The sequence below is a fragment of the Euphorbia lathyris genome, chromosome 3 (assembly GCF_963576675.1).
Source record: "Euphorbia lathyris chromosome 3, ddEupLath1.1, whole genome shotgun sequence".
NCBI lineage: Eukaryota > Viridiplantae > Streptophyta > Magnoliopsida > Malpighiales > Euphorbiaceae > Euphorbia > Euphorbia lathyris.
Window position 1 is genome coordinate 76,666,636 of NC_088912.1, and position 12,591 is coordinate 76,679,226.

The 12,591-nt window shown below is 33.9% G+C and overlaps 1 protein-coding gene and 1 non-coding gene across 3 annotated transcripts; both read right to left on the bottom strand.

The window, feature by feature from the left end:
- Window positions 1-2,738: 2,738 nt before the first annotated feature.
- On the bottom strand, window positions 2,739-6,019 carry LOC136221740 (transcription factor bHLH68-like). 2 transcript variants are annotated; one of them, XM_066009176.1, is made up of 9 exons: window positions 5,546-6,019; window positions 5,110-5,449; window positions 4,924-5,001; window positions 4,505-4,570; window positions 4,228-4,293; window positions 4,000-4,056; window positions 3,719-3,763; window positions 3,444-3,491; window positions 2,739-3,221 (listed from the first exon to the last, which is right to left on the bottom strand). In XM_066009176.1, exons 1-9 carry the CDS (start codon window positions 5,734-5,736, stop codon window positions 3,072-3,074), a joined length of 1,041 nt encoding a protein of 346 aa, XP_065865248.1. In that variant the 5' UTR covers window positions 5,737-6,019; the 3' UTR covers window positions 2,739-3,071. The 2 variants fall into 2 exon arrangements, with proteins under 2 accessions (XP_065865248.1, XP_065865249.1); XM_066009177.1 differs by lacking the exon at window positions 3,444-3,491.
- Window positions 6,020-11,481: 5,462 nt separating this feature from the next.
- LOC136225202 (small nucleolar RNA R71) lies at window positions 11,482-11,588 on the bottom strand. Its single transcript, XR_010686929.1, has one exon. It is a non-coding gene; the product is annotated as a small nucleolar RNA R71 (small nucleolar RNA).
- Between the last annotated feature and the right edge of the window lie 1,003 nt (window positions 11,589-12,591).

Sequence of the window (12,591 nt, forward strand, 5' to 3'; positions counted from 1 at the left end):
GAATTATCCTCGCTTTAGCTGCTGCAAAAGCATGGAAAATCTATAAACTAGATGTCAAATCAACATTTTTACATGGAGAATTGGTGGAAGATGTCTATATGTTGAACAACCCAAGGGATTCGAGAAAAAGGAGCAGCCCCACAAAGTTTACAAATTACAAAAAGCTCTATACGGACTGAAACAATAAGCTCCTCGCACTTGGTACAGTCGAATAGAGGGCTACTTCTCAAGGGAGGGATTTCAAAAATGTCACAGTGAGCAGACTCTCTTTGTGAAATCAAATGGTGAAGGTAAAATTTTAATTGTTAGCTTATATGTTGACGATTTGATTTTTACTGGAAGTGATGAGTTCATGATGAAAGATTTCAAAAGTTCGATGATGAAGGAGTTTGAGATGTCAGATTTAGGAACCATGAAATATTTTCTTGGGCTAGAAGTGCAACAATTAGAAGATGGAATTTTTGTTTGTCAAAACAAATATGCAAGAGAAGTACTTAAAAGGTTTGGTATGGAGGAGTGTAATGAGGTTCTTAATCCAATAGTTCCAGGTTTCAAAATTGAGCATGGAACTGAAGTTGACAGCACTTACTACAGGCAGCTGGTTGGTAGCCTAATGTATTTGACTACTACACGTCCGGATTTAATGTATGCAATGAGTCTCATTAGCAGATATATGTCACAAACTACTGAATCTCATTTGATGGCAGCCAAGAGAGTGTTGAGGTATGTCAAGGGAACCATAGGATATGGCATCTTATACAAGAAGAATAGTAGCGAAGGCATGGTTGCATATGCAGATAGTGATTTTGCTAGTTGTGTGGATGACAAAAAATCAACTTTAGGATATGCATTCATGATAAGTTCTGGGGCAGTGGCATGGTCTTCTAGAAAACAACCAATTGTTGCTTTATCCTCTACCGAAGCTGAATACGTAGCCGCTGCTGCTTGTGCCTGTCAAGCGATATGGATGAAGAGAGTTCTTGAGATACTTGGCAGTAAAGGCAATGAGTGCACAATAATATTCTGTGACAACAGTTCAACAATCAAGCTTTCAAGAAACTTGGTTTTACATGGGAGGAGCAAACACATTCATGTGCGTTATCACTTTCTACGTGATCTATCAAAACAGAATGCGGTTCAGCTAGTGCATTGCAGGTCACAAGATCAATTGGCGGATATCCTGACAAAGCCTCTCAAGTTGGAGCAGTTTCAGAGACTTAGAAGTCTGTTAGGTGTATGCGAAATGCCAAAAGTAAACTAAGCAATATTGTTTAGTTTAAGGAATGGTTTGATAAGTTTAGTATCCAGTTTTTTAGGAGTTTCAGTTTAATAAGGTTTACTTAGTCTGAGTTGTCCTATTCTTAAGGGAACTGCAGATTGAGTTGTTTTGTTTTATTTTACTGTTAGCTATTTACGTGGCTTGCTATTTCTTCTCTTTTCTGTTCTGTAAAGGCTATTTATAGCCATCAGTTGAAGCTCAATAAAACACATAGAATTACAGTCCATATCTATTTGTTTATCTCTGACTTGTTTTTACATGGATTTGACGGTGCACTAACACGCCGTGGACGATATGATGCCAGACCGAATTGGACCATACTTAATTCTAGTCCTCCAACATCCTTTTCTAATCCATTTTTTTCCTTCATATTCATATTCATATTTAGATAAAAAAAAACAATTTGAACCTCTTTTTCCTCCTATATTTAGGATGATAATACTATGCACTCAGTTGAGTTCGGTTAACGTGGCGGTGTGTCTTGAGAGATGATTGCTCAGTAACGGGTAAATTCGTTTTAAGGAGATTGTTTTCTGTAAACCTCAATAGTTTTTTTTTTCGTTTTATATTCTTATACACAGTCCAAAAGTATTTTGTAACTTTTATTTTCTTGTATAATTCATTCTATCAATAATATTTTTTTGGGTTAATTTTAAATAAATGCCCTGTGGTTTTACGATTTTGCAGATCGGTACTTGTGAGTGTTTTTTATTACAAACCGAACCATTTGGTTTGCAAATTTTTTATTTTTATTGACTTTGCCAAAATTGACCGATAACGATCTCAAAATGAAAATTTTCAAAAATTAAAGTTGTTTATTATCATATTTACTATGAAACCATATTTTTTTTTATTTTTCAAACTCATCATATTTGGAGTTTTCTCTATGTAAACATTAACTTTCTCCCTCATTCAAAAACAACACTTAAATGACCTCAAACCTAAAAGGTTGAAGAATTAAAATTGCTTATAATATCATTTAATTTTGAGATTGTTATCGGTCAAATTTGTCAAAGTCAATAAAAAAATGAAAATTTTACAAACCACGGAATTCGGTTTGTAACAAAAAAAAATACCCCACTTATACCGACCTATAAAAACGTAAAACCAGAGTGCATTTATTTGAAATTAACCAATTCCCTTTTCTTATTTCGATTGCCTTTCTTTTTCTTTTGTATTGATACTAACAAAAATATCTTCTTTCTTTTTTTCATCTCCATTCCACTCTATACACGCCAAAACATGAAAAAGCCCAAAACACCATCGATTTCATCACCTACTCATCAAACCCTAAGGTGAATTACAGTTTTGGGAGCATTTTAGAAGAATGAAGACAAAGTGGTTCATTACTGCCCGCGGATACGAACAAGCTTAGTTCATCATGAATTATATATCGATCACTTCAAATTTTCAGATCATGAATTATAACTTGAACAAAAGCTTTAAAAAAAAAAAGAAGTTAACAAAAGAAGTAGTTGAATTAGTAATTACAATTGATAAATAGGTGGAGATATCGAGCAGGAAGAATGAGACTCCTCCTCATTAATCAATCCATTAAGCATCTAAAGATTGAGCTTCCAATAAGACCATGTTACAACATAGAGGAAATTAAAGAAATTAACATAAACAGACTTACATGATTAACTAACTTAGAGGATACATCAACAACACTAATCAATTGGGCACTTCTTGATGATGAGAATGCATAGCAATAGCATCATGAGCAATCAGCCTTGGAATTAATTGCAGCAGATTGACTGCTCATGCTGTTATATACATCATTCCCTCTAATTTAAAACCCTCCGCCGCCCCCGATTGCCGGAGCCCAAAAGTCAGCACCATTGTTACTTCCAACATGCTCTGTGCAAGATAGACGAACTAAGCATAGCCCTCTACTCCTCAAATCATTTGGCTTATTGTTATTATTATTATCTTGGCTATCCTGAATATCCAAATATAAATATATAATAAATGGAGAATGATGTAGTAATTTCAAAGTGCAAAAAGGTGTAGTGTTATTTTCCAAGAATGCATAATGAGTAGTATAGAAAAAGAAAAGCAAGAAACTAGTTATTATGAAGAATACAAGTCAAATGAAGGAGAAAGTTTTATTTTAGTATAAAGATGTTTTATTTATTTATCATAGGAAATTAAAAAAGAGTACCTGCAGGTTAGGACCTCCTTTTCTTTTTAGGCAGATGTCATTCAATAGCTAAATAAAAATTCATTAAGAAAAATAAAAGTATTAGTTTTTTTTTCCATCTTTATTCTCAACTTCTTTTTTCTTGATTATAATCTTAAAATAGTCCCAAAATATGCTTATAATTAATTACGTATAAAGCTGAGAAGAACCTTGTTCTTATTAATGAATTAATTAAAACATTTAAAGTGATGGATCCAATAAAGCAAATTAAGAGCTAGCTTTAACATAATATATACCTGACCTGGGTCTTCAGGAAATACACTATTCCTTTCTCCTGCAACCTAACAAATTAAGAATGAAATTCCCCATCAATTTATCAATTATGCCATCCGAAAAGGGGGTTTGGGGAGCTTGAGCATCTACTAGTAGTCGGAAAACATCGAAAATTCTATGGAAACTATGAAGCTGACTTTAATTTTTCACTCAATAAATATCAATTAGCCCCGTAAATCACTATAAACACCCCTCTCAGTGAATTTTGGATCCCTCAATGTCTGGTTAATTAGTGTTTACTTACAGAAATTTGGTTCCTCATGTGTGATGAAGGAGTGGTCAAGTAAGGGGAGCTAAGTGCCTGCAAATTAAGAGAGAGAATATAAGATTTGATGATGACTTTCATAACTACAGAAAAAACGATTAGAAAAAGGAATGAATGTATGAATAATTGAACAACTTTATTAATTAAAATAGTTGCAGTAGTAGCAGTAGCAGAGAGTATAAAAATTAATGTTTGAAGAAACATCACCTCAATTTGACCCTGAAGGAATCTGATATATCCAATAGCTTCTAACAAGACAGAAGCTGTGTCAGTCTGCAAAAGAGGAACATTATCACCATACCCCTAACTCTTCTTTTTCATCATCTTTTTTTTTTTTTTTAAATAAAAAAAAACATTCTTTCCTTATGGGCTTTATCATATAAAAAGAAAGATGTTTACTTTTTCTTCTTTATTTTCTTTGCTATCTTCAAAGTCTGTGGATGATGAACAAGTGAACAAGAGTGTTAAATTAAATAGTAATTACCTTTCCAAAAGGGGAAACTAACTGGTGAAGGGCTGTGATTCTATCCCCCAATTTCTCCTTCCTCACCTAGCTCAGTATAAACATATTTATATATTAATTAATTAAATTTGTACGGCTATAGGTTTAAGTTTGTATAAATATTAATTTTAAAGTAGATGAAACATAGCAGAAGAATCACACATGCCTTCAGAAATAGACAATCAAGAAAGACATTTTTACACAAACATAATTGTAAACAATGACAGGCTCTCACTCACACCCATGCTCTCTTCTCTCTAACAAATTATTAAAATATCTTAACCCATCCATCCAGTAGGTCGGGATGGAAGACTTGAGCAATGTATGTTTCTAATATATGTAGACGCGTTTGTAAAATATGTATATAGTATTGAAACAGACTGTTACATGTATTTGTATACCTTTAGTGGTGGTTGGCTTGAACTGGGCTGAACCCTAGCTTTCTTACAGGCGCTGCCGCCAGTGGCGGTGCTCTTACACTGTGGAGAAAAGATCAAAAAATAGAATCATACCAATGAAAAAAAAGAACCCAGATGGAAAAAATTGACATAAACTATCTAATTTTGAAGAAAGATTAAATCTTTGACCTCAGAAGATTGATCTGTTTGGTGATTTGATGCATCTGGATTGGTAGTAGTATTAGTATAGGAGAAGTCAAGCATGTTGCTATTACTACTTAGACTTGTAACACAAGACCTAGGAGAAGAGACATGAGGCATGACTTGTTGATGATGATGATGATGAGACCATTCATAATTACTATGATTATTATCATCTCCATGTCCCTCCAAATTGCTTGAATATGGTGGATTCAAATTCATGATTTGTTCTTCCCAATTTCCCAACTTTTTTATTTGTTGAAAATGGCTCATTCCATATCTATCTTCTTCTTCTTGATCTTGATCTTCTCCTACTGGAAAACCGCCCCTACAATAACATATACCGAATGGTTGAGATTACAACATGACCTCTCCATCGCGACATATAGCAATATAAATATATAACAAAAGGAGAGAGAGTTACATAAGTAGTTGGCTCCATGACTGGTGAGGAAGCTCTAGGTGTTCCGGCAAAGGAAGCGTGGAAGAAGAAGAAGAAGAAGATCCAAGAACATATTGAGAGGGGAAAAGAGAAGGAGAAGAAGAAGAAGAAGAAGGCGGAAGAAACGGAGAAGGTGGAAGCATGCTCCACCGGCTAGGGTTTCCGGCCATCATTTACCTTATCTTACCTTACCTTAAGCTCTCTAGCTACTACTACTCCAAGAAAATAAAGATCACAATGGATGAATTTGTGCCCTTGAAAAGAAGCATATAAAAAGAAAATAAAAGTAATCTTTTTCTTTAGTAATTTGTCATCTTTCCAAGTTTTGGCACCCTTACAAGGCCTTTGGTAAAGCTTTCAAAGTTGTGTTTGCTTTCCCAGAAGAGGTTGAAGAAACTTTGAGTCCATTTTTTAAATTTTTATTTTTATGGAGATGGTGGGGTTAAGGGAAGGAGGAGCCTGTGCATATATGTTAATTTTTTCCCTTTCTCTTTCTTTATTTTAATTTAAATATAAATATGAGTAGGGCTTTTTTATTCTTTGCTTTTGCTTTATTATAAAGTGGGGGCATGAAAAAGCATAAAATTAATGGTTTTTATAGTAGCTCATGTAACTTATTTTCCTTGATTTGGGGTTGTACATTGGGATTGTTTTTTCTGAGTTAGGGTTAGGGTAGGATTTGTGGTTTAGGGTATTATGATATTATAGTATTCATTTTTTTTGTCTATTTCACATTATCATGCTTTCTCTTTAATTTCTTCTACTCAAACAATTCAATCATTCAACTAACTAATCATGCCAAAAAAGAACCTCATTTCTTTTATTGTATTGCTGGTATTAATTTACTGATTGTTTTGCATTTTCTTTTGTCAAAATTTTGAGTCAATATAATTACAATCTAAAAGTATATAGTGCATCAATAGATAAAGGGGTAAAAAATTGATACAAAAAGCTTTTAGATAATATTTGAACAGATCTTATGACTAAGGAATCTCTTGCCCAAGTACCACAAAATTTATCTCCGTTATTAATAGGGATAAATTATAAAAGTAATTTCACAAAATTTGTCTCAGTTATCAATAGGGATAAATTATAAAATGAATTTTATGATTATTGAGAAAACTAGAATTAGATTTCACGTAGTGGTGCCTTCTATGGTTATTTTGTTTTTGACAAAGTAAGCCTTACTTGGTTATTTTCACCATTGGATGATGAAGTATAAGATTCATCCAGTGGTGAAAACACACAAAGTAAGGGTTACTTTGTCAAAAACAAAGTAACCATAGCCTTTACCATAAAACCGTATAATGTTAGTATGAATATATTTTTTCTTGTAAGAGTACTAATGTTTTTTCGACAAAACAATTTCACACTCCATCAATCAACAACAGATCTAACAAAATTTCATTTTCTGTTAATTTGGTTCTATGTCGGCATTTAGGAGTGATAAAATTATACCACCTATATATCGTCAGAGATTAATATAAAAATTATTCTTGAGTCTTAACTATTAGTTTAGATTTTTAGTTTAATTGTTCCATTGACATGGTAGCAGAGCCTCTTAAACCAAGTAGTCTAGAGATTGGAATCATGGCAACCACATTTGTTGATTAAATTTCAACACATGAGATTCGAATCCTAGCTGCCTCGTTTGTTGATTAGATTTCAAGCCATGGTAAGGTAGGCTTGTGTTATACAAGCTTCAAGTCGAGGGTTCATTCGCGTCCGGAGTTGTATGAGAGATTAATATAAAAACTATTTTTGGACCTTAACTATTAGCTTAACCTGTTAGTTTATTTGATTTCTTGACACTTACACGATACGAAATCGACACACAATTATAGTGTTTGAGTTTAGCTTAGTAGGTAATGGTCATTCTTGGATTGATACGAAATTGATATGTAAATTTTTGGATTTGGCTAGATTTGACCTACTAACTCGAAAATGATATTAATATTTAAAATTATTATCATGTTTTTTTCATGTTTTTACATGTTAGCTTAATTAATAAAGTTAATAAAATTACAATTATTACATGCAAACACTACTCGAACCTCCCATACTTTTACATGTCATCCTTAATAGAGATACTAAAAGTGCATGTGACTCTTAAACGCATGCATTACACAAACCCAATATAATATTGATGAAATTTTTTATGATCATGGTTAACATGCTAATAAAATATTCAGAAGTACTACTACATCCTACTATATTTTTAAATCTCATTATTAATCTAGATACAACCCAAAATACAACACGAAGTAGATACTAACAAGGTTAAGTTGACACGATTATGACACTAGATTTTTTGAGTTGGATTAGGGTTAACTCATTTGACACTAACTTAATAATTGACACGACATGAATACATTGTTAACCAAATAGTTTCCACCCCTATGATGAAGGCATTAATTTACTGCAACGTATCTAAAGGAACAATCAAAGATCCATCAGAAGAGCCAGGAAGTCTGATTTCGTATCAGGGTGTATCACGGGACAAAATGGAGCAAGAGAAAATTGGACATTACATGGGTGACCTAGCATTTAAGGTCGTGACCTGCGCGGGTTTGTTACTCAAGGATAGGTAGACGACCTCTCCTTAGGCCTTGTTTGGATTGAATGTAATTAAAGTAAGGTAAGGTAAAGTAAAATAATTAAGGTATATGAAATAACTTGTTGTATTTGGATAGAAGGTAAGGTAAGTGATGGTTTAATAATGAAATTTTGTTTGATTTGAGGGTAAAGTAAGATAAGGTTATATACAAAATTACTCTTATATCCTTACTCTTAATTATAACTTCTATTTCCCTATGAACTAAATTAATTCTAACCAAAGTTAATTAATTTTTTTTATTAGAAGATGGAGGCAGGTGGAGGAGAATCTCACCACCTGGCCCAGAACAAAAAGAAAAGAAAATTGTTCATACAATATTCAAAACCATACCAAAAAAGCAAAATAATAGCTAACGAAACTGAAACTTTAGAAATTTCATGCTTGTAAAATGATGGAGCTGAGTCCCACAATTGCAGAGTAGTAGTAGTGACACCATAACGGACAAGACAATCACCGACTTTATTACCTTCGAGAAAAATATGAGTGACCACTAACTACAAACCAGAGCATAATGATTTGCATTTCTTCCATCTAGGCCTTAAATGCCAGGGAACTGGGATGTTATTGTACCTAAAGAGGTTAACAACATACATAGAATCGACTTCCAACCATAGATTGAACCACCCACGATCCCAGGCATGCTCAATTGCAAACATATCTCCCATAAGTTCTGCCTCATATGCAAAAGCAAATGAAATGGAAAAAGAAAAAGAGCCAGCTGGTACACCTCTACTATTGCGGTAAATACCTCTAGCTCCTGACAGTCCAGGAGTGCCAAAAGATGAACCATTAGTGTTAATTTTTATCCAATGAGCTGGAGGACGTTTCCAATGAACCTCTAAGATAGTTGGAGCTGAAGCAGGCCTGCGATCAATGAGGAGCTCCCATTTGTGCATAGTAATTAAATTACTATATATTAATTTTGCTAAATATAGAAAGTTAAATGACCATTCCATCACATAGTTTACTGAAATGTTAATACAAAATTACTTTGTACTAATTTTGCTAAATATGGCAAGCTCGATGATCATTTCATCACTGTTAAGCCCAAAATATACCTAAAATATCATTAACATTTACATCATTTTTATTACAAATTCGTGTTATTTATATCTGTTTAGATTACTTTTACTCTCGAATATCTTTCTTTCTTGCAAGGTACCTAAATATTTGGTAAAATCCAAATAGGAACGAAAAAGGATCTAAAACAGAAGAAAAACCCTACAAAAGGAGTCAAAGACGACGTAAATCGAAAGCGCCAAGTCGAAGACACGAATGAAAGCTAAGAAGTGAGAAAAATCACCGGGCCGCGACAGTGGATCCTCAACCCGCGGCCGCGACACGCGTGGTATAGCTATTTCTCCCCTTCGTCCGTCGTTCAACTCAATGCTACGTCATTCACGGCCGCGGATTACCATCCTCGGTAAGTGCAGAAAATTTACAAAGAGCATTTAACACATGCTGAAAATCCAAGAAACGCGTTCGTTCAAGTGGATAAAGACGTCCTTTCACAACGAACACGACTCTTAACCAACGGATACATCACTTCAAACACAACCCTTCAACATCTATAAATAAAGAGTTGATGTTGAGAAAAAGAGCAGTGAAATGTTATAATATAGATATAGAATCAGAGCGTAGAACTTATGTCGAAGTTCTAAGTAAACACATTTCGAGAGTTAGAAATTAGATTCTGTACAAAACAAGATGAGGTACACATATTGTTTATAGTTTAATTACAACTCAGTAGCGTTTAGACATTGTTCCAGTTTTAGTTTGCATCATGGTAGTGGCCGACCGAATCCCTATTACGAAGTTACAGCGAGAAGATTGAGTAGAGTGTTCGCCCCTGAGCCTGACAACCTCTTAGGAAACCCAAGGAAGCGGAACCGATCAAGCCCTTCACTTGCACGCCCTCGAAGAACTCGATGCTCCTTGTTCTCTGTAAACTTGTATCAATTTATATTTCATCTAATAAAGTCCGTTCTATTCGACAAATCGTTATGCAGCACTTATGGTAACCAATCCAATATAAGTGAGGCTGGTGTTTTCATTAATATGCACTTGAATTCAAAATCATTACAAGGAAACTTTGTTGAACACTTAGGCAAATTATCATCTCGAAAGAGTTTTAATTTGAGTAAGGGCAACTATCCCGAAAGGGTTTTGTCGCGTTCAAAGCCAATTAATTAGAGGTTCCGTCATTTATTTCATCATCATAATTGATACAAAGTTTAAGTTGTTTTCTTTGCTTAATGCAAATGAATAAATTCATTCGTTTTTCTAAAAAGTTCTAAATGTTCCTGTTTTGTAAAATTCATCCTTAAAATCAGAAGACCTTTCTAACAATCGATTTATTCTAAATATAAAATCTTATTCCAGCATTTTCAAATACTCAAAGTTCACAAATTCAATTAAACAAATTTCCTAAATTCAATTAAACCAATTTTCACTTTTCATTTACATTTAATAGTAAATCTAACTAGTTCGAAATTAACAGATTCAAAAAATAAGTTTTTTTCGTTAAAAAAACGTATCCTTGTGGGATCGATATTTTTATTACTACAAGCGAAACCGTGCACTTGCGGAAATCGCTCAACAAGTTTTTGGCGCCGTTGCCAGGGATACGCCAAAATTTTTGACAAAATTTTTATTTTTCGTATTTTATTTTCGAATATAGGTTTATACATTATTTTTATACAATTTTTATATTTTATTTATTTTCAGTTATATAACATACTTGTTTTCAATTTTGTTTTGAAGGTAGTTTGGCTCGTGTAACAATTTCAAGTTCATGCGCAGTTTGCGAAATTCGGGCACGCCACCAGATCCTTTAGATCCAGAAATTGAAAGAACACTTAAGAAAAACAACAAAAACAAAGACAAAACACCCTTAAAAACCAAAGTAGACCAGCCAGAGATTATGGCCGATCCACCGAAACTTATGGATTATGCTAGGCCAGGAATGGCCGGTGTAACTAATAGTGTAGTTAGACCCCGTATAAACGCAAATCAATTTGAAATTAAGCCTGCTTTGCTTAATATGTTGCAAAACAACGTAACGTTTTATGGACTACCTAACGAAAACCCTAATTCACATTTGACAAATTTCTTAGAAATTTGTGACACTTTTAAAATTACTGATGTAACAGCCGAAGCAATCAAACTTCGCCTCTTTCCTTTCACTTTGAAGGATAAGGCAAAAATTTGGTTAACTTCTATGCCTGCTGCAACATTTGAAACTTGGGACCAATTAGCCCAAGCATTTTTACAAAAATATTTTCCCTTAGCAAAAACCGCAAGAGTCATCAAAGAGTTGACATCTTTTACACAAAATGGTAATGAAACTCTTTATGAAGCTTGGGAACGTTTTACAGAACTTCAACGTTTATGCCCACACCACCAACTGCTAGATGCACTTTTAATGCAGACATTCTATAATGGATTAAATCCTACAACTAGAGGTTCATTAGATGCTATGTCTGGAGGGTTATTTATGAAGAAGACGTCCGCCCAAGCAAGAGAACTTTTGGAAGAAATGGCAATCAACAGCAGTATGTGGCCCGCCGAGCGTGGCCATATACCGACGGTGAAACCATCATCCTCAGGTACATCATCGGTTAAAGGTATAATGAATCTTGATCCTGTAGCAATGTTACAAGCCCAATTTTCTGCCTTATCGCACAAAATTGATAAATTTATGGCACCATGCGATCCTAATGATCCAATCCAGAGAGACATTGATTACGAAGGTATGAATGAGATAGAACAGGTAAATTTTGTCCAAGGATAAAACCAAACTACTAATCCTTATTCTAATACTTATAATCCTGGATGGAGAAATCATCCTAACTTTAACTGGAAAGATGGTAATAATAATAATAATGCAAATGCTAATCAATATCGGATAAATAATTATCAAAATCAAACAAGAGATACGATTAGCACTTTATCTTCAAAAATCGACAAATTTATTGATGCTATGAATGGAAAGGTAAGTAATCAAGACGATGGTTTTAAACGGATCGAAAGTAAATTCGATCAGCTTATCAAAAACCAATCATCTAGCATCCATAATTTGGAGGTTCAAATTGGACAACTTGCTAAATCAATTCCATCCCGCAAAGAGGGAAGTCTTCCCAGCCAAACGGAAGAAAATCCGAAAGAGCATGTTAAGGCTATCACTCTTCGCTCAGGAAAAACTATTTAGGTCCGGAAATGCCCGGAAATTCAACTTTACCTGGAAATGATTTACCAAAATCCAAAGAAGATACATTAAAACAAAAAGATACGCCAATTGACTCTAATCCAAAACCTTTTGTACCAAAACCACCTTTTCCACACAGGGTCCGAAATAAGGACCATGATAAACAACTTTTATCATTTTTAGATAAACTTAAAAATTTGCATA

What these genes read in the sequence shown, in the direction of transcription:
- LOC136221740 (XM_066009176.1), bottom strand. Translation starts at nt 5,736, where the DNA reads ATGATGGCCGGAAACCCTAGCCGGTGGAGCATGCTTCCACCTTCTCCG. An exon ending in TCATGGAGCCAACTACTTAT is followed by an intron (nt 5,450 to 5,545) that starts GTAACTCTCTCT and finishes ATGTTATTGTAG; the next exon opens with GGGCGGTTTTCCAGTAGGAG. An exon ending in AAGGAGGTCCTAACCTGCAG is followed by an intron (nt 3,222 to 3,443) that starts GTACTCTTTTTT and finishes TTGGATATTCAG; the next exon opens with GATAGCCAAGATAATAATAA.